Raw genomic sequence first — 21,692 nt, 5'->3', positions numbered from 1 at the left:
TTCAAAAGAAATCGGTAAAGGAAAGATCGATTACATTAGTATCGTGATCGACATGAAGGTGGCGCATTCTGAATGCAATTTCACTTTCCTTGCGGAATAATGGTCTGATCAATTATTCCGTTAGGTAATGTTGGCGTTTATTGCAAAACTGATGTTTTGGATGCATTTAAACAACATAAACACTAATAAGTGTTGATTTTACAATTTGACGACATCTCCCTATAATCTCAAAATTTAGCAGACTATAGCTGTCAAATTTTCTTTTGGGAAAAATTCTCAAAAATTACTTTTCCGTTTTCTTTTCAGCTGCGTACCAGGCTTAACGGAACAATTGATCAGACCATTATTCCGCAAGGAAAGTGAAATTGCATTCAGAATGCGCCACCTTCATGTCGATCACGATACTAATGTAATCGATCTTTCCTTTACCGATTTCTTTTGAACTGCGTACTGGGTCAAGAAATGCTGAGGAAAAGTAATTTCTTTTGCATTCCGAGTCCTATCACGTGTCCTAGCACGTAAAAACGTCATTACTTTTCAGCTGCGTACCAGGCTCTATCCAGTAGCACATAAAAACGTCATTACTTTTCAGCCGCGTACCAGGCTCTATCCGGTAGCACATAAAAACGTCATTACTTTTCAGTTGCGTACCAGGCTTATGCTGGTTACATTCGCTCCTCCGTAGCGGAACTGGAAGGATCCACCCAAGCTGCCTGATATCAGTTTTGTCTGCTCCAGCTTCTTCTTATTATTCTGCAGAACCAGACAGTGCGAGTACTAGTCGTGTTTGCCAAACCAACCGGTGGAATACTAATCCGAGAGCCGATTTCTTAGGCACGTTAAATTTGTCGCAGTAGATCGTCACAGTAGATCGTCACTTGCCGCTGCACTTTCATGAAGCGGATTACAATCGCCGTGGCAGTAGTTTCGTCGTACAGATCGATCACTGGATCGATATCAACCCGATAGGTATGGCCGGCATGCTTCGCGTAGTGACGCTCGCTCATGTCACGGGGAATCCTTTCCGAACAGGCGGCGCATTAAAACTTCTGTACGAATCGATCGGGACATAGGATTTGATGTCACGCTTTTTTCTCTTGCTGCCTCGACTGCTCAGCCTCTTCTTATTCATCATTCAAAACATTTTCCGGTACGGGTGCGAGTAGTGGATGTCTCTGTCGAATTCGTTGATTGGACGAGATCATCGTCATCGACAAGTACCAGTTATCATGCAGATGAAGTTTTCAACGGAGTAATCTCTTCCACCTATGCAGCACAAGCTCGGTTAACAAGCTGCGGCAAGTTTTTACGTCGATGCAAATGGGAAATAGGAATTCAATCTGAAATTGAAAACCAACCCGAATAAATTTGTTATGGTTATTTTGCTTAACGACGTGTTCGGGGTATCATCCAAACCATTTGTGGAATAATTTTATTATTTGGGTTTTCGTTCATGTATGGTAGTTTTTTTTATTAGGAAAACAGTAAAAAAAAGTTGTTGAATATTACAGCAGATAAGCTGCACATAACATATACACATTAATCCAGTCAGTAATGTTTTTACTGGGTTTTTGAATTGCGGACTGTTCGATAAAAGTTTAAAACTCTGCAGGAAATTCAAAAATATGAAACTTTTTCCGAACTTGTACAGATATAGTTCTGTTAATCTCATTTCTTTTTTTTCCTTTGATTTGTTTTCCGTCGATCTGGTTTTCCGTACTGAGCACCAATGCTACCGACGCCAGCACGGATAGAAATCCCCTTATACCTTTTGGCAAATTTCCATTGCTGATTATTCATAAAATGTATAAGTCAACTAATAAGCAGACGCCTTGCAAAAAGTTAATAAAGATCATGTGTCAAATGAAATGTATAAATGGTCACACATACCGTTTATGCATTCTTAAAGGAAGTATGTGGTTTGTCTTATGGAATGTATAAGGCTGATGTTTTGGCGAAAATATATAAGTGAAACACATGAATAAAGTAATTAATTTTCGTTTCGTGAGGGAGGCAGCTCCCATACCTCCCATATCGATCCATCAACTCATGAACCAGGGACCAACGGCTTCACTTCCCTTTTGAAAGAAGGCTTGATAAGGACTTTAGGCCTCAGAAAATCCGGCTGCACCGACTGGGACTGAACCCAGGCCTTTTGGGGTGAGAGGCAATCACGCTTACAAAATCAATCACTACTGGCGCCGCTAATCTCATTTAATGATAGAAAATAAAATTTGTCGATTTAATTGATTCCTTATAGCTAATGGTCATTCAAATTTTTACTGAATTTTTCAGCAATTCATTTCGAAGCCTGTGTTATATTACGCTTTGTGATATACACCAATTTTGCGAACAACATTACAACGATGCTTTCATGTCCGCCATTTTGCATCACACTCGCGACATTCCGAAAAATATAAAAAAAAACTGCACTTCGATCCGTTTCGCACCGGAAAAAAATGCTCCACTTAATGTAAATTCCTCGGTGCTACTGGGCCCCTAACCTATTGAGCTGTTCTATAAATTTACTAAATAACAACAATTCAACAATAACAAAAACAATACCGATTAACTTTGAATATTTGATGAATCAAAACAGCATCCAAAATTCTGATGCACATGTTAAAAAACTACAACAACTAGCTCTTTGAACATTTTGTGGAGCGACATAAAAATCACAATGAGCACCGGGTTCGGCACCGGTACCATATTTACCAAGGGATCATTATCGGTGACCATACCCTTCCACATTTCTCGAACCAAAACAGTGAATCTTTATCGCATCACGAATAGGGTAGGATGGTGCAAAACGCACCGTTTAAGCAAAATCGTCAATTGCTGGCGTATGGAAGCTAAAATCAAGAAGAAAGTAATGGTGTTTGGTTCATTACCATGTTTTCTACGAAGATCAAGTGATTTCTAACTACAGAACGATGCATTTTCATGATTTTCAAGGTATTTTATAAATTGGTTCCAATATGATAGCGGGGCAAAACGCCTGATTCATGGTGATCTGACGCCTGATGATTATTCCTTTATGTTTCATCAGAAATAAGGTCGCAATAGAGTGTTAAACTGTGATTCATTAAGTAAAACATCTAAAAAATATACGAAAAGTGAATTAGTTCAATTTTTGCGATATATGCTGTTAAAAGCTTTAATTTGAAGTCGACGATTTTAACAACTGTATCATATTTTGCACAAAATGCTGTTTTTTAAGGGAATCAGTAGGTCAATATATGATTTTATGATCAAGAATCATTTGCGAAACCTCCAGTTGAAAACAAACACAATCCGTTACCCGGAAAATGCATCTGAGGAAAAGTTATCGCTGTTTTTCTATAAGTGGGCATTTTACCCCAGGGGTGCATTATGGGCTGTTCTCCCTTACATGGGAACATTATCAAAACATGTGCTCGCTCGCTATGACCCTGTTACGGTGTGAGTGTAATAGGAGCAGTGTGCCTTCCGTGCGTGATCGATAGACGAGACGATGGCGACGCGTGACTTTCCGCACGCATCGAGCCCCTTTAGAAATGTCCCACGCCAGTTCCAAAACAAAAATACGCAAAAAGCACTACGCAAAAACATAACCTCCGCACCTTCGGGGCAGTGAGTGTAAACAGGTGAGGCAGTGTGGATTCGTTGTCTCTTTTATTTGGTTGACATAGTGACGTCAAACTCCTTCATCCATTTGATAAACAGCGGAGGAACGAACGAGACGATAGATTCTCTGGGCCACACCTGTGTACATCTCTGGGGGACATGTTGTTATTATTGTCCTTGCTTCAGTCGAATTCGGTAGTTCGTGATTCTTTAGTGCGTGTTTGCAAGTCGTTATAAGTGGTTCGTTACTAGTGCAGTGATAACAATATTCTTTCGGGTTGAATAAATTTGAAGATTTTTCTGTTCAAACGGTGAATTTTGTGCAATTTATTCACAAAACAAAATACAAAAGACATTGCTGTGCTTAATTCAATCTGAAACCTTGTGTCGTGCCATTTAAAGTTCTCCTTCCACAACTTGTCTTATCAGTCCATTGAAATCCGGTAAGTAGAAAATTAGCAACCATCCTCAAATCGTACTATTTTGCCCATTTTGACCACGTCCTCGCCCTCAATCTGTCCTTGCAGCAACAGATCCATTTGCTCGTTCGAGTGGTAGGTCTTTTTGATTTCCTCATCTGGAATGATCGGAGATGGACATTGATGCCTGTCGGCTTGAACCAAGGCTGGAAGTGGGGTTTCCTTCATCTTAGCATCTTCCAGCTTGAAGTCATGCAGCCGTTTGTCAACCTCACCCACTCCTTTATCGTTGTTTGGTTCTACTTCCGGTGCCTGTGGTGGTCCATACCGTTGGCAGTCCTCTTCGATAGCTTGTCTCAAATCATCTCTCAGGTGTCCCTCCGATAGAAGATAATTTCGAACAGTTTCCATCGCACTCGAAGCGAACATTTCCGGATGGGCTTGCATGTACCGGTACACATACAGGTCCGTGCTAACGATTTTGAACCGATGCGAGTAAACGATAATGATCGCCCCGATGAAGAAATCCCTTGCCGTGTAGTATTCCGGGACGTTCGGGTTACAATCCGGTTTCCAAACTTTCGTGGGTGATAGGAACCGTCCCCCACGGATGCCAGAGTTACGAATAGTAGATTCCATGATCGTAAGTGTTCCATCCGCAAGGGACAAACTGAGCACAAACTTGCGGATGGTATCCTCCGGGTGGGCATTGTCCAGTATGCAACCGTAGCGAAGGTACTTGTTCATGTTGACCAAGTAAGTAACGACATCTTTGCGGGGGCTTTTCGGAACCAGACTGTGATGTGATGCGATCGAATCCTCCGGGGTACCCAGACCAAGGTAGGTGGGCAGTTCCTTGCGAGGGGTTCGAGGTTCAGGGCTTCCCATGCGGACCGGATCGGGTTGGATGATTTTCAGAACTTTCTCATAGTAGCTCCGGGTGAAGCGATCGCAGTCCAGAAGTAAGAATTTTCGTCCAAAGACGAAAATGGTTGCACCGACGAGGAAGTCCTTGGGCGAGTAGTATTCGGACACTTCGTGATCGGACAGCTCCATACAGATCGAAGGGTAGGTGGCTGAAATGGAAGGAAGCGAGAGGGGGTGGAGATGGAAGAAACAGAAGGGAAAAACGAGTTAGAAGTGGTTCGAGTCACAAGTATGTGTGAATCGCCCTGTTGTTTGTTTACATATTTTGTCTGAACGGACGAAAATAGTTGAAGGTAACATAAAAAAAAAAATAGGGCTGATGTGTACGGTATAGGTATATGCTTATCTGGCCAGCAGCTCGAGTAGATACTATTGAGACCTTGAATGAGCGATGGTTTGATTTCGCTTTGATTTTGATTTTTCTGTTGTTTATCGCGGAGCGCATTACATTTCGCGCGGGTGCGTTAAACTAAGGAATTTTAGAGGTCACATTGGAATGATTTGGAAAAGTTTTCTACAACATGAATGGTTCACTCAAAATGATAGATTATATAATTTAATGGGCCACCTTGTCAAGTAGTTTGGCGTTCTGCCAGCTATTTCACAAAACTGGACCAACAAGTTTTGAAACGCTCAAATTTTTTTTTCTCGTGGTTATGGAAGATAAAAGTTCAAAATATTGTTTTATTTCAAAGTTCGAGTGGAAGTGAAATTAGTTAATATTGTTATCAGTTGTTACACACATTTTGAAATGTGTTTAGAACTTTCGAATGTGTTAAAGTTTGATTATTTTTTGTAACATGAACTCTTTAGTCATGTGTATGTACTGTTGTAGCTTACACACAAATAATATTTTACTGGGCTCAATATTTTTTAACTGAGTTGTCAAACAGCTGAAAAGGTTAGTAAACCGAAAATAACCTTCACTAGGAATGCCATACGTTTTTAGAAAAATCTTCAACGAGATTGAAAGAATTGTCTTCAGCACAACTTTTCAACTTAGTCAGTGTCCCCCGTCCCCGTTCGATGCTCACAGCAGATTATCCAAGTCCGATTATTCTGATCAGAGCTGCCAGGTGGTTTTATAAAAAATCTGTATCCACTCTATTAAAAAATCTGTATTTTCTGTATTGACGATTTTTTTCTTAATTAATCATGTTTTGTTGTTTTACAAATACAGTGCATACAAAATAACCATAAAAAGTGCTTAACCACCTATTCGGGCTATCGTACTAACCATACGGGATATAATTGCGCCATTTGTGATATCGTCCGTACTTATTTATAAGAGTGATATGAAGCCGTTTGAAAATGTATGGAGATTTTAGTTTCTATTCATTATCTTCCTGATAAGCAGTTTTAAATGCAAAAAGTGCACGAGTTCCTTACTATTTGATATTTTTAATATAGATGAATACAATTAATTACATCATTTGTGTGGTAGTTACACCGAAAAGTCGAGAGATGTCGCCCCGCCAGTGCTGGTAAAATCATTTTTGCAGTATGGAGAATATCAGAAAATCCGCAATTTTTTACGAAATACATTTTCAATGCGAAACTACCGTGACGGGCGTGACTGCGTTTTCCGTTGGAGGGAGTGAGAGAAGCATAAAAGAAACAACAATGCCTCGAGCAGATCCCACTGCAAAAAATATGGTTTTTAGCACAACAATTAATTTTATAGAGAAGGGGGTACGCTGATAAAATCGAGCAAGTTATTTTGTTTTTATAAATTTTGATATTTTTTTCTCAAGCATTTTATAAAAATCTGTATAAATCTGTATTGTAATTTAAAAATCTGTGATAAATCTGTATTCTGTATCGGGTCTGTATTAAGATTAAAAAATCTGTATAATACAGATAAATCTGTATAAATGGCAGCGCTGATTCTGATGTCCGAATTTTAAAGATTTATAAAATCACAGACATTTTTCGAAGTCTATAAAAGCAACTAGGCTGCATGGAAAATACCAAATATATTATATTAACAATATGATCCACTCTTTCGCTTAGCTGGCGAACCGAATTTTTAGCGAAGAAAGCACCTCTGTGGCCAAAAAAGGCTACCAATGTATTTGTTTATCGTCACGAGGGGTAAATCAAATGAAAATTTGTTTAATATTTCACATGAATGTATTTCAGCATTTTATTTTATTTGATGACTACAGTGACATGTCAGATAAATTTTAAAGCAATATACACAATGTAATCAATGAAAATAATTTGACTCTTACTTTTGTGATAAGTGCTATATTCGCACCCCTCGATTGTAATTGAATGATTGTTGCTGACCTTTTTCATCGCTAGATGGTGCGTGAAGCAATATTTTGCGGGTCGCCATTGCAACATTTGGAAAAGGCATGAATGGATCATATTGTTAATATGATATATTTGGAAATACGGTTTGAAATTTCTAAAAAATTGTGAAAAAGTATCAGAAATTTAAAAAACGCCAGTTTTTTCCTCAGATTCTTCGAGATTCCTCCGACGAAGAACGTTAGGATTCCGTGTTTTTTTTTCATGCTCATGAAAAGTTGTAGGATGACATATCGACAGTGAGCATGCATAAGGGCGTAAACGCGATGATCGATTCTCTTCGTCGATTTTCTCTTTTGTTAATAATAACTCGCTAGAATTAACGTTTCTCGGTGCGTTTGCTGTAGCTTTTGATAGCCAATACAACCTGTAACAACTATGCATTGAACAAATTCTAGAACATTATTTCGCTTAGCTGAAGCAATGCAATTTGGGAGATTGCCGTAAAAGCTCAACGCAGATGTCGCCACTGCATGATGATGATAATGTTGACAGACTGCATATAAAATTCGTGAAAATTAGCATTTAATCATAGATGTCATCAAGCCTGCGTAAAATCCTTCCAATATAACATTCGAATTGAAGAAGAAAACGTTTTTACGATCAGGCTATTGTGCATCTTTGACTTTTCCAGATGAACTTTCATAAGATACATGCATTTCATTTCATGGCTCCATCAATGCTGCATCGTAAATATGATGTAAACAGAAGTAAATTGCTCAATTACTCAAAATAAAGATGATTTGTCAACTTGTTAACACTTTGAAAACCATCTAGCACAATTTTATAGTATGGTGCGTGTTGAGTAAATCAAGTTCCGTTACGTTTTCCGTCGAAAATTGTGAGTATCAATATGTTTGCCTTAAAAAGGCCAAAATGAACATTTATTGAATATTGGCGTCCTATACAACCAATTCTTCATTACCACCAGCATGATACAACCGTTCCTAAGTAAATTCACTTAATTTTCACTTTCATCCTAGTGGAAATCGCACATATTTACCATTTTCCGAAAAATGCAGCTGCGCAGGAGGTAACCTCTCTCTGTGGGTGCAAACTTGTTATGCATAATTTTCCATGAAAACATCTCCGATCCATACCGAAATAATGACAGTTAGTTTTCAAATACGTTTTCTTACACGATTCAAGCAAAAGTTTCAACGGAAAATTATTAGTTTTTCTTTATAGACCGATTTGCCCCAAAAATCGTCTGTTTTACTTGGAAAATTTTGGAAACTATCCTCCTTCTAGTAGTTCTCACTTCGAAATGTAGGTGGCGAAAGCTTGGAAAAGTTTCACTGCAAGACGCCAATAGAAAATCGATAAAGAGAATTAATTATATGATTTGAGTAGTAGCTACACTGAAGATCCGAGAGATGTCGCCCCTTCAGTGGTAGGAAAATCATTTTTGCAGTATGGAGAATATCAGAAAATCCACGATTTGTGACTAAACATGCTTTCACAGATAAGGAAACAAATAAACGAGTGTTTACTTTCCCTAATAAAAATGTTATGGTTAATTTGCTTAACGACGTGTTCGGGGTATCATCCAAACCATTTATGGAATAGTTCAATCATTTGGGTTATCGTTCACTTATGGTATTTCTTTTATTAGGGTTATCACCATAGTAATGTACTCGTGCAATTTTTGTACACCTAAAACTGCCCATAAAGACGATAATGAATAAAAACTGAAAATTTTCATGCATTTCCAAATGGTTTCCTACCATTCCCATACATTCGAAGTGACTGGCCCTCTGGATGTGGATGATGTCAAAAACAACAAAACATGATTAATTGATGAATTTATGCGAAACTGCACCAGTGCATGCGACACCTAGGTTTAAAACCCAAAACCATAACAGTGATGATGTACTAAAAAATATTCCATACGATTTGACAGGTAGCAAAATGTCATTATCATTTTCACACCGTAACGTGTGACCGTAACGTAAATTCATCAATCGATCATCGCGTATTGATGAATTTACGCAAAGGTAAAACTGGTCATGCGACACCTAGTTTTCAGATTTGCAATTAATTATATGATTTGAGTAGTAGCTATACTGAAGATCCGAGAGATGTCGCCCCTTCAGTGGTAGGAAAATCATTTTTGCAGTATGGAGAATATCAGAAAATCCACGATTTGTGATTAAACATGCTTTCACAGAAGGAAATAAATAAACGAGTGTTTACCTTATCACCATAGTAATGTACTCGTGCAATTTTTGTGCAGCTAAAACTGCCCATAAAGACGATAATGAATAAAAACTGAAAATTTTCATGCATTTCCAAATGGTTTCCTACCATTCCCATACATTCGAAGTGACTGGCCCTCTGGATGTGGATGATGTCAAAAACAACAAAACATGATTAATTACAAAACTGATGATGTGTGTACTAAAAAATATTCCATACGATTTGACAGGTAGCAAAATGTCATTATCATTTTCACATCATTTCTCGAGTAACATTTGAAATGGTCCTATGTCCAAAACGTAAACAAATCGGGTTTTGATACCATTCTTAAGTGCCGCTTGATAGCCACTAATCGTGTAGGAAAATTCCGCGTAATCGAGAAAAATCAAAATCAACGAAATTTTTCGATTCATTAATAGGCCCGCATGCTAAAACGGCCAACCATTAATTTATTTCATTTAATTGATAAGCCTAGTGACGTAGAAGGGCCGTTGATTGAAAATTTTCAAACCAAAGCTAGGCCCTACCACAAACGAAGTGACAGACGACTAACTGGCGAAGAAATCAATTAAAATAATGTGGTTCGCTGTAATAGAATTTCCTTAGAAGCTTCTGCCATCATCCACCAGATGGGATAGTATTTTTGTTTTGGTTTTGCACAAAGTTGATTTTGTGTACAATGATTCTTTGACAGTGTGCAAAGAGTGCGTATCATTTTGTCATTTTTTATGCATTTCAGTTTTGAGTAGAGTGAAAGAGATAGAACCAAAACGTTCTAGTACATTTGGTGAAAATGCTAGTTCAATCCAGTAGTAATGTTGCCATGTGGTACAATCCAGTAGTAGTGGTGTTGCCATGTGGAACACTGAAAAATTGCAATAGCAGGTTAGTCACCAAAGTTTTCGAGCCGCTCCGTCTGTCACTTCGTTTGTGGCCCTACTGCAGAGCTGCCAGGTGGTTTTATAAAAAATCTGTATCCACTCTATTAAAAAATCTGTATTTTCTGTATTGACAATTTTTTTCTTAATTAATCATGTTTTGTTGTTTTACAAATACAGTGCATACAAAATAACCATAAAAAGTGCTTAACCACCTATTCGGGCTATCGTACTAACCATACGGGATATAATTGCGCTATTTGTGATATCGTCCGTACTTATTTATAAGAGTGATATGAAGCCGTTTGAAAATGTATGGAGATTTTAGTTTCTATTCATTATCTTCCTGATAAGCAGTTTTAAATGCAAAAAAGTGCACGAGTTCATTACTATTTGATATTTTTAATATAGTTGCTTAAAATTGCTAAGTCTCCACACCCACAAAGTTCCATAAGGTTCTGAGAGGGTGCTGCCAACCACTGGATGAGTTGGCGTGAAATCCGTCAGATGAATACAATTAATTACATCATTTGTGTGGTAGTTACACCGAAAAGTCGAGAGATGTCGCCCCGCCAGTGCTGGTAAAATCATTTTTGCAGTATGGAGAATATCAGAAAATCCGCAATTTCTTACGAAATACATTTTCAATGCAAGTAAAATGTTTACGAGTACTTGTATTTGTACCATTTTAATGTGCTCGGGCACTTTTCTTGTATTTAACATACATGCTTATATTGGAAATATTCAATTAATACTGTAAATCCCCATACAATCTCAAATCGTTTACTACCAGCTCCATATGCATCCGAAAGCGGTTGGTCATCTGGTTGTGAATGCTGTCAAAAACACCATAACATTCATTTTATAAAAATCTGTATAAATCTGTATTGTAATTTAAAAATCTGTGATAAATCTGTATTCTGTATCGGGTCTGTATTAAGATTAAAAAATCTGTATAATACAGATAAATCTGTATAAATGGCAGCGCTGCCCTACTGGTTGAGGCAGGGCCGATGATTTGTTTTGAATTTATTTGACGTTGCGAAAAGGCTTAGCAAAGGGCGTACCATTCGTGATGACAAGAACAACGGCTTAACAAAAAAGGCCTATCAATTGAAAGATTCACAAAAAGGCTTATTAATTTATGAAATTAATATTGATAATTATTGATTTTCATATATTTTTGAAAGCTTTTCGCATATTTTTGAGGTTGTATACTAAGATACAGTTACTATTGTTATTGTGAACAATATAAATGCCTAAAATACTTCAATTTTCTTAAATATGAATTGAATAGTGGTGGAAAAATTTAAAATTCATTTTCTGGTTTGTTTATGTTTTGGACATAGGCCCATCTCAAATGTTACTCTAGATTTCCATCTGCTGGTCGACCGTAACGTAAATTCATCAATACGCCCTTGTGCATGCTCACTGTTGATATTTCCTTTTTAGGAAAAAAAAAATAAACAGTAGAAAATTTCTAGTAAAATTTGGTAAAACATAGTAAAAATATTTATAACTTGTACACGGTAAAACAAAAATCAAGTTATTTTGGGTAAAAAAAACCAAAAAAGTGTTTAAATCTTAATTAACATTACAGACAAACAGACATAACACATTGAATATTTATCACTGTAAAACATCGTCGCTAAAACAATACCGCAATTTGTTGAATACACTGTGGTGGGTAGTACCACAAACGAAGTGACAGACGGAGCGGCACGAAAACTTTGGTGACTAACCTGCTATTGCAATTTTTCAGTGTTCCACATGGCAACACCACTACTACTGGATTGTACCACATGGCAACATTACTACTGGATTGAACTAGCATTTTCACCAAATGTACTAGAACGTTTTGGTTCTATCTCTTTCACTCTACTCAAAACTGAAATGCATAAAAAATGACAAAATGATACGCACTCTTTGCACACTGTCAAAGAATCATTGTACACAAAATCAACTTTGTGCAAAACCAAAACAAAAATACTATCCCATCTGGTGGATGATGGCAGAAGCTTCTAAGGAAATTCTATTACAGCGAACCACATTATTTTAATTGATTTCTTCGCCAGTTAGTCGTCTGTCACTTCGTTTGTGGTAGTACGCTGAACAGATGGCGGTAGTGTGTAAACGTTAAACGCAAGGGAATTGACTATGCGCGCCACAGGTGGCGGTACTACCAACTACGATACTTTTAAATTGACCGTTAAATGAACAACTTGCGAGTGTTATGTTTGTTTGTCTGTGTTAACATCTTTAATATTTTTTCAATATTTTCCATTAAAAAGCTTATGAAAAATGCTACCTTCTGTGAAAATTTCAAGTTGGACACTTAAAAAATAACAAAAATCCGTAATCAACAACTTTTGCACAAATTTTTGAACTTTTATAGCAACCTTCCTTTTGTTAAATTTTTGTGTTGGTATATAAGTGTTCAGCTTGAAATTTTTTCAGAAGGTAGCACTCATAAGCTTTTTGATGAGAAATATTGAAAAAATATTGATGAGGGTAATTTTTTGTTATTTAAGTTTTAAACACTTTTTTTTTGGGTTTTTACACAAAATTACTTGAATTTTCTACACAGTGTTTAATTGTCCTGTAATGAAATTATATTTTCCTACAACTTTGTCTCAGACGTCATTTCGATTGTAAGTGAATTTTTCGAGTTATGATGTGTTGAAAAATCTCGAATACCATTTTGAAGTTTTTACGAGATTCAAAATGGCCGAATTTTAGCCAAAATGTGAATGATTGACCATGACAAACAATAATTATTATGCAAAGTTTAGAGAAGGTCGCATCAGATCGATTCGTCATTTGGCGTGGAATTGCTCTATATAGCATGCAAACTGCTCTATATAGTTTGCAAACAAAAAATCACCCACCTGATTTCTCCGTCCAATTCCTCGGCAGCTTCTGCTTCCGCAGCAGCATCGGGAAGTAATCCCGCCCTTCCTGATTCTCCTTCAGCTCCTTGATCGATACCGTGTCGTCTTCCAGGAAGTAGAACAGCTTGTAGGTCATCCTTATCCCTCCGGGTTGGTCCGGTTTATCCAGCAGGCAATCGAAACTGTAATCAATCAAGATTGCACCCTTTCAAATTATCGACAACCTTCCAAAGGAAGAGTCTACTTACTGCAGCACTTTGCCCTGGTACTCCAGATATTTCCTCAGTTTGTCCTCCGGCACCGGGTACATCTTGTGGTGCTTGAAGGTCTGTCTCTCGCTGATGGACCTCTCGTTCATGGCCGGATCCGGCGGTGGGAATTCCATCTCGTTCAACTCGATTCCATTGCTCAGCAGAAACTCCTTCGTAAACGGATCACAATCCGTAATATGGAACACGTACCCATGTATCTCCAAATCGATTCCGATGTTCAGATCCTTCCAGCTGTACAACTCTCCCAGGCAGTTTTTCATGATCTTACCCCGCCGAACAAGGCGACCCTGCGGGTAGCCGCAGTTTTCGATAACCGGTTCCAGTACGGTCATGGTGTCATCTTCCAGAAAGTACAGAATGTTGACGTACCGAATGCGGAAGGTTTCCTTCGGCGATTCCGGTACGCCTTGCCGGAAGAACGCATTGAACTTAAGCGTCTTCTGGTCGTACAGCACAAAGTGTGGCCGGTATGGTTTGACCGGTAGCTTCCGGACGCGTCCGTAGGTTAGAATCGGATCGTACAGGACGGCATCCGTTTCGTCCGTGCAGTAGTAGATGGAATCTTCGTTCAGCTGTTCACCACCGAAGCCACAGATCGGTTTCACCGGGATCGGGTAGCCGTTGATGTACTTGAAGCTCTGTGGGACGTGGTGCTTCTGGCGCAGACGATTGACAAAGTCGTTCCCGGGAAGTTTCGGTAGGTCCTCCATTGCGATTTTGGGGGAGATTTGTTCGAGAATTGTAGGCGAAAAAATGACTGGAAGAAATGTGCTGGAAAATAAACAAACGGAAACGGCGATGCCATCGTTGCTAGGTGCATTACCGTCGCGACGCCGCGCCAGTGTCTAATGGGAATTGAATGACTCGGGGGGCAACCTGTTGCGCGGGCTTTTATCAAACTCGCTCTAATTTTCTCTTCTTTTTTTTCAGGCAACATGCTTCGTGTTCCAGCAAAGTTGTCCAGCTTCGCCGTGGTTAACTATTTGCCCAAGCGTGGACTGGCAGATCTGGCCAAACTAAGGTTTGCATAAATTAGCATCAAATGCTTGCAACACCATAACTAGAATGCGACTTCATCGTCGTCGCTAATTGGTCTCCAAAGTCTGTTAAAACTTTCCTCACCCATTCTGTTTCGCCTCTTTGTAAACCAACAGCTCCCTGGTTGACATCAAACCGGACGTTCGTGAGGCGCTCCTCAAGGCACCGCAAACGGTGGTGGCACTTGAGTCCACTATCATCACCCACGGCATGCCGTATCCGAAAAATCTGGAGACAGCCCTCGAAGTGGAGCAGGTCGTTCGCAAAACGGTAAGCATTGAGAGGTGAAACCGGTGGCAAAACTTTTCGAAAACGTAATTATGTCACTGCCGAGCTGCATCTGTATGTTGTAGAGAGAAAGCGATAGATAGGAAGGAAGAACGTGGTGCATTATGCCGCTCAGTAGTGGAGGCTGTCCTGGGGAAAAGTTTTGACAAGAATAAGGGTCGGCGATAGTCCGCATTGGAGTAACGTAACGAGGATGACCGGGTCGAGCTACAGCAAAACTGATACAAAGTAAACGGGACCCAAATCTGCATAAACCGCACATTCAATTAAAAGACAATTTTGAGATGGGTCGGCACAAGTGCAATTCAAGCAGCAGCAGCAGTTAGTACAAGTTTTCAGCTCTACGGCAACCGCACTAGATCCGGCTTCCGAAATGAAAATATGGATTGGGACGGAAAATGGATAGGATTTTTTTCCCCCAAAGCTGCAATGTGGTTTTCGGGAGAATGGAATAGGATTCTTGAAGGGAAATTCGGTTTGACGAAGCGCAACCATGCTTCGAAAAGGCTTGTGGATAAGTTTTGCATTTGATTTGTTGTCTGGTTAACGCTCTACTGGCGAAGCTCGCCTTTTGGTTGGGACGTAATAATAAATGCTGTGCCAATGGTTGGGAAGATACACTATTTATGTAACATTTGGAATAAATCACATAAGTCACAAAATCATTCGGTGAAGTTGTGTTGTATTCTGTGATTTTCAGTAAACAAAATATTGCATTGAAAAAACGCCCATGACTTCAAAAGGAAAATTCTATCGTAATGACATATGTACATACTAGTTTCAGCTGAAAATTGATCAAAATACCTAAAGACAAGCTAGTTCGCCATAATTTAAATCATCATTTCATATTGCCTCCAGCCTTTCGAAGGAAAGCATGCAGAATGAAAAAGAATGTAGAGATTTACATTTGTAATATTTAACTGCCGGCCGGTTTTAGGAAAGTTCTAATTTTTTGACGGATCCAGATTTGGCGTGGATTGGTTTATCAGTTTCGTCTCAATTCCGATTATTTCAAGAGAACATTATCAAATAGGTGGAAGCCCAACAATGACAATGACTTCTATCGTCAATGTGTCGTCTCTGCTAGCCCACGCTTGCATACATACACCACCACCACACGAAGATTAAACTTTCCAGAGCGTTAGTGATTAATCAGAATTAATGATTATTAAGATAAACGATTAGTCATCATCACTAATCATGATTTTTGAGAGATTAATAATTTATTATAAATCCTAATCATATGCCTCACATAATATAATCATTAATCATTGAAAATTAACTTATCATTTAATAATCATTCGTCAGTCAAGAAAATCCTTAGATAACGCAGTACGGCTTTTATGATTTCTCTAAATTCACCTTATTTTTTTTATGATTGCCCCAAGAGTTTTCTGAAGTTTTCTTCCATAGTTCTATTTGAAATTCATATGAACATTCTTTAGAAATCCAGCGCAATTCACCCTATAGTAAAATATTGAAATTCTGCTCAAATTTTTCTATAGGGTGTCCTAGAATGTATAAGCCCAGTTTATTATTGGAATAAAACATATTTTAATTTATATGTTCTCTATAGTATTATCTTTCAATTGGATGCAATGGGTTCTTCACTCCGCACAGTGTGCCAAAAACAGATTTGGGCACACCTGGGCTCATTCATTGGCACTGTTTGGCACCCATGCTTGGATTTTATATGATTTTAAAAGTAACTGGCAACACTACACTATCTCTGCGCCTGCCAGCTAGGTGGCATCCCTATCTTGTTTGCCTTGCCTTGAAAAGAGCTAACATCGCTGCGGACCCGCGAATTGCGGGCCCCACTGACAGCTCATAATTTGTAAACAAATAGAAGATTCAAGCCAGAATTTCAAAAAAGGCGTGACTGATATTATGGATATTCTTAATATTTTTGCTTACATTTTGTGAAAAATAAACTTAGGACTCATAAAATATTATTTTCTGATTTTCTACCACGAAGTCAACCATTTATATGGCATAAAAGGGAAAATAATTTCATTTGATAAAAATAAGACAATTCAGTCACGCCATTTTTGCAGTTCACACTGGAATTGTGACGTTTCAGATGTTGGTTTCAATAGAGATTGCTGACGTTTGTCGTACGTAGTGTGCGTCACGTATACGTATACGCAAAATGTTTTCATCGGGAAAAAAAACTTCATAGCGGAAAATTTTCCCGATGAATACAAATCACTTACACAATCATACTTTAGCAATCTCTATAACATGGCGGCATGCCAGCCAGCTGGCGCCTGCGCAGTGCGCGTGTGTCAAAATTTGATTGTTGTTAACACAATCCAACTTTTGGAAACCGCAACCGTTATTTTTTTGCATAGTCCCGACATGGATTCCCCAAATACCGAGTTAGATTTCCCGAAACACAGTCAGCGTACACATTCCGGCCACCAAGTATACCAAAACCAGGGTATTCGCAGCTGCGCTAAAAATCATCAACGACACCCCACTTACAATCCCATTATTTAAACAAGATCGCTCCTCCAAGAAAGTTTATTGCTCTAATCATCGGCAAATACTTCCCCGGAGGCAGTTACTCAGAAATTATGGTACCTGATTCGGATTGAAATTCAGAATACCCTTTTCTCTCCAATGGAATCTGCGTTTGACAGCTCTCGTATACGACAGCTTGGTAGCAAGGCATGCTGCCAAGCAGATGTGATCCTTCTAGAGAAACCAATAATCTCACGAATGATGACCGCCGTCGGTGAGAATCTCCTATTTGCCCTGTTCCTCTTCTAGGACTCTACTATGTAGTTGTAACTATAACTACTATAGTTTAAATAGTTTGAAATCGGCTTGGAGGGCTAGGCTAGTTTTAGCTGGTGTTTATTTTGATCTTGATTTTGATGTAGCTGTAGGATGGTGGCTTCCGTTGACTGTTGCTTCACTACATGGTCGTCCCGCTGACGAGTAACTTGTCGGCGACGACGACGGTGATGAAATTAGCAACATCACACCATCACTTTTTGAATTGCGTCTACCTGTTCGTCCGTTGCTGCTCCGCAATGTCCCAATTCGCTGACAGATAGCTATCGTTGATCTCCGAAGCTAATTTCGATCCCCGGAAAAGCGATGGCAGTTAACATCAGCAGCAGTGTCCCAGCGTCTGTAAATACAGATCCGTTTCAATGCTGTCTTCGTCAAGCTGTTGAAAGAATTCGATCGCCTTCTCGAGGGGATCCTCCGCTCGGGAAAGTTTGTCCAGCTGAAGTGTATCATCGACTTGTTTTTCTTTTCTTTGTCGTTTCCTGACGGATGGCTTAGACCGCTCAAGATCAATCGCGCCAAAAGTATCGACGTCTTGGTTCGGATTTTTCAAATTTCACTGCTTGTTCAAAATTTAAAAAAAATGAGCCTTGAATTGAGCTGTCAAATTAACCGGGTTGCCAAACATGCCATTATTAACAAGAAAACAAAGTCAGTCTTACCAAGGGTCTTCCGGGATGAAATTTTGTTTCCTACGTTTTTCCTTAGGTATCCTTGCCAGTCATTGGTTTCAATTGGTATGGACTTCGATGGGAAATCCACAGAACTTTATAGGGATGTCCATACAAGTCCCAGCACTTATTGGGGGATGTCAATACGTATTAACCCCAAATATTCCATCAGATCTGGACGATTGCCTGAGCGAAACAGTATTTGTTTTATAGGAACAGATCAATGCAAGTACACCCCATCATCTACGATCCAATCTGCACTCCTCTGTTGCACTAGTTCATCTCCAAAGGATCCGGTGCGATGGGTGACCTACCAATCAATCAATTATAAGGCCTTGCTCAATCTCGAAAGTGCATGACGCATGTTGACACTAAGTAACTTGCTGTTCGGCAAGATCCCATGGGCGTGCAGATGAACTCAACCACAGGGTACAGTTGAACTGCAGATGCGAAGTTTATCTGGATCGTGCACCATTTCCGAGGTATGACAGATATGAAGTGGGGGGACATTAGGTGATTTTGGAGACAATTATAGTAGAACTAATATAAATAATCAAGCAAAGTAGGGAAATGCAATGCAAAATGCATGACAAAATGAACAAGCCCGACGCTTACTTTACTTATCACTTTCCTATCTTCCGCAGGGTGCCATTCCGGCTACCATTGGCATCGTCGACGGTCGCGTCAAGGTTGGTCTCGATTCGAACCAGTTGACCACCCTGGCCAAAGCCGGCAAAGAGAGAAGCATCAAAACATCTCGCCGAGACCTGTCATATGTGGTGAGCCGCAAGCTGAGCGGTGGCACAACCGTTGCCGGAACACTGGTGGTGGCCAACTTGGTCGGAATAAGGATTTTCGCCACCGGTGGAATTGGCGGCGTCCACCGCGGTGGAGAGCAATCGCTGGACATTTCGGCCGATCTGGTTGAGCTGGGCCGCACTCCGGTGGCCGTGGTTTCCAGCGGCGTAAAGTCGATTCTGGATATTCAGAGAACGTTGGAATATTTGGTAAGCAGTAGTTTTTTTTTTTTTTTTTTTTACTTAAATCCATAATTTCACCATTTATTTACACTCTCATGCAGGAAACTCAAGGCGTTTGCGTTGTATCATATCAATGTCCGGATAAAGAGTTTCCGGCTTTCTACTTCCCTTCCAGTGGATCGAAAGCTGACTACAATTTGAACGACGCCGTGGAAGCTGCCCAGCTGCTTTCCACCAATAAGTCGCTCGGTTTGCATTCGGGATTCCTGATTGGCGTACCTCTGCCGGAGGAATACGCAATCGATCGCAAGCTGATTGACGATGCAATTGATCAAGCGTTGGCCGATGCAGGACAAAATGCCGTCGGTGGCAAAGAAATGACTCCGTTCGTGTTGGAGGCCATTTCCAAGCGCACAGAGGGACGAAGCTTGGAATCAAGTATGATGTTTATCATGGTGGTAGATGTTCTAAATTTTGTTTGCTAACATTATATTCTCACTTTCAGACATCGCACTGATTAAGAACAACGCGCGCGTCGCGGGAGAAATCGCATTGGAGTTGAATCGTTTGGAAAATTGTGCAAGTGATGAGAAGATTGGTGAAGTTGCCCAGCCCCTCCGCCAGCGAGCACCGGTCAGTTAAATTTATTATTTCCTCAATCACATCCGTACACGTCTATATCTACCTCGTAGCAATGTAATATTAGTATTAAAGTTACTTATAATCTTATGATCGATGTTTTTATTTTCAAAATGTCTCTCCCTTTCAAAAGAAATGCATCCACAATTTGAAAGAAATGCGGAAGGCATATTGAGAGCTAACTTGTTGCTGAGTGTACATTTGGGATGTCAGCCAAACTGAACATTCTTATGTCTTTTTAGGTAGTTATCGGAGGATCAATCGTCGACACTTGTATTACGGTGCGGGATGATGACTTAAAGGTAAGTGATGCTGTTTTTTGCAGTATTTGGGTTTGTTTGAATAGCAATGCGTGCGCTGATGCGCTGGGTCAGCCTGACATATTTCTCATCCAGGGAGCGAGAATTCATGTACAGGAATGTTTCCTCTACCGGTTGGTGATATTATCCGAGCTTCGTTAGGATGGCAATCTTATCCCACTTTCCCCTGATCGACTCCATACCACTCGATCTATGGCTGCATGTCGCCAACCACACTGTCTGCGATGGTTCCGCCGGTCATCATTCATCTGGACGTTCTTGATTCAGTTTCGAGAACTATTTTCACCGGTTTGTCTTCCGACCTTCTTACGATATACCCAGTCCATGTTAGTTGCCTGATTTTTGTGTTGTAGACGATGGGTGGTTCTTTCAGCAGCTTGTGGTGTTTCGCGATTCATTTGTCTCCATCACTTTCCGCCTAAGCTTTACACTCTGGATCAATTGAACAAGGCTCTGGATAACGTTAGAAATGGTGATTCTATTCATGATGCGGGGTGCCTGTTTAATATAGCGCTGATTCAAATGTTACACTGAGAACGACTCAAATTTGAGTTTACTTCACTCATAAACGCCAAAAGTGCAGGCACTCAGCGATGAGTTAATTTGCCTCATGTTTTCCCAGGATTTTCCAGGGAAAAATTCCCGATTTTGAGAAAAGTAAAGATTGGATTCACTCAGTCTATTGGTACTACTCCGAGACTGAATAAAATTTTCGTCAATTTCCTCATTTTCCGGCAGATTTTTTAGGTTTTCTACAGGAAACCATGAGACAAATTTTACTCATCGCTGAGTTCCTGCACTTTTGGCGATTATGAGTGAACTAAACTCAAATTTGAGTCGTTCTCATTCGCCGTGTACGAGTGCGCGTTATTAGGTAGTCTAGAGGGTCCTGTTAAACGGGATTAAAAAATCCCGGGATTCGGAGTTTTGTTTTCAGAATCTCGGGAAATCGCGACACATCTTTAAATAAGAAACTTTACCATAATAAAACTTAACGATTAGTATAATTAATAAAGGTTTGTACATATTTCAGTTCATCAGTTTCAGTTAGTAACGGTATTTAAAATAAATAAATAAGAAGCTAGCGTCAACCGCCATAATTCTGCGCACTGCCTAATTCCGGGCATTCGGAACAAAACGAGAGATTTGTGTTAATGAAATACTAAATTTTGTCTAATTCGTTACGAATTCCATTATTTTGTTATGGTATCAAGCTGGAGCTGCGTGACAGCTTACTTTTCAAAACTTGACCCATGTGAGCAAATTTTGCTTATATCTTTCGACAATTGGCGTTGACGGAACCGTCGGAAAATCGTCTCTTCTAGCAAATAGTGACAGTTTCTTATGTCCGCCATGTTTCACGCACAGTTTGACGTTTTGGATGGATTTTACGATAGGAGTGAAGAGCTACAGATTCGCCGTCAGCGCCAATTATTTCAAGATAGT

At 39.5% G+C, this 21,692-nt stretch overlaps 2 protein-coding genes across 2 annotated transcripts; one reads left to right on the top strand and one right to left on the bottom strand.

Moving 5' to 3' along the window:
* The first annotated feature begins 3,795 nt into the window (after positions 1–3,795).
* On the top strand, positions 3,796–20,016 carry LOC135702529 (pseudouridine-5'-phosphate glycosidase-like). Its single transcript, XM_065223608.1, has 6 exons — positions 3,796–4,049; positions 14,439–14,529; positions 14,663–14,816; positions 18,952–19,314; positions 19,389–19,725; positions 19,793–20,016. The coding sequence occupies exons 2-6, from the start codon at positions 14,444–14,446 to the stop codon at positions 19,927–19,929; spliced, it is 1,077 nt and encodes a 358-aa protein (XP_065079680.1). The 5' UTR covers positions 3,796–4,049; positions 14,439–14,443; the 3' UTR covers positions 19,930–20,016.
* LOC135702525 (EF-hand domain-containing protein 1-like) lies at positions 4,062–14,225 on the bottom strand. The gene is made up of 3 exons (XM_065223602.1): positions 13,485–14,225; positions 13,234–13,418; positions 4,062–5,101 (listed from the first exon to the last, which is right to left on the bottom strand). Exons 1-3 carry the CDS (start codon positions 14,216–14,218, stop codon positions 4,062–4,064), a joined length of 1,959 nt encoding a protein of 652 aa, XP_065079674.1. The 5' UTR covers positions 14,219–14,225.
* Positions 20,017–21,692: the final 1,676 nt, after the last annotated feature.

The sequence above is a fragment of the Ochlerotatus camptorhynchus genome, unplaced genomic scaffold, assembly GCF_037179485.1.
Source record: "Ochlerotatus camptorhynchus isolate MF236.1 unplaced genomic scaffold, CSIRO-AGI_Acam_v1.1 ptg000193l, whole genome shotgun sequence".
In the NCBI taxonomy this organism is placed as follows: domain Eukaryota; kingdom Metazoa; phylum Arthropoda; class Insecta; order Diptera; family Culicidae; genus Ochlerotatus; species Ochlerotatus camptorhynchus.
This window is presented reverse-complemented; position numbering and strand designations above follow the sequence as displayed.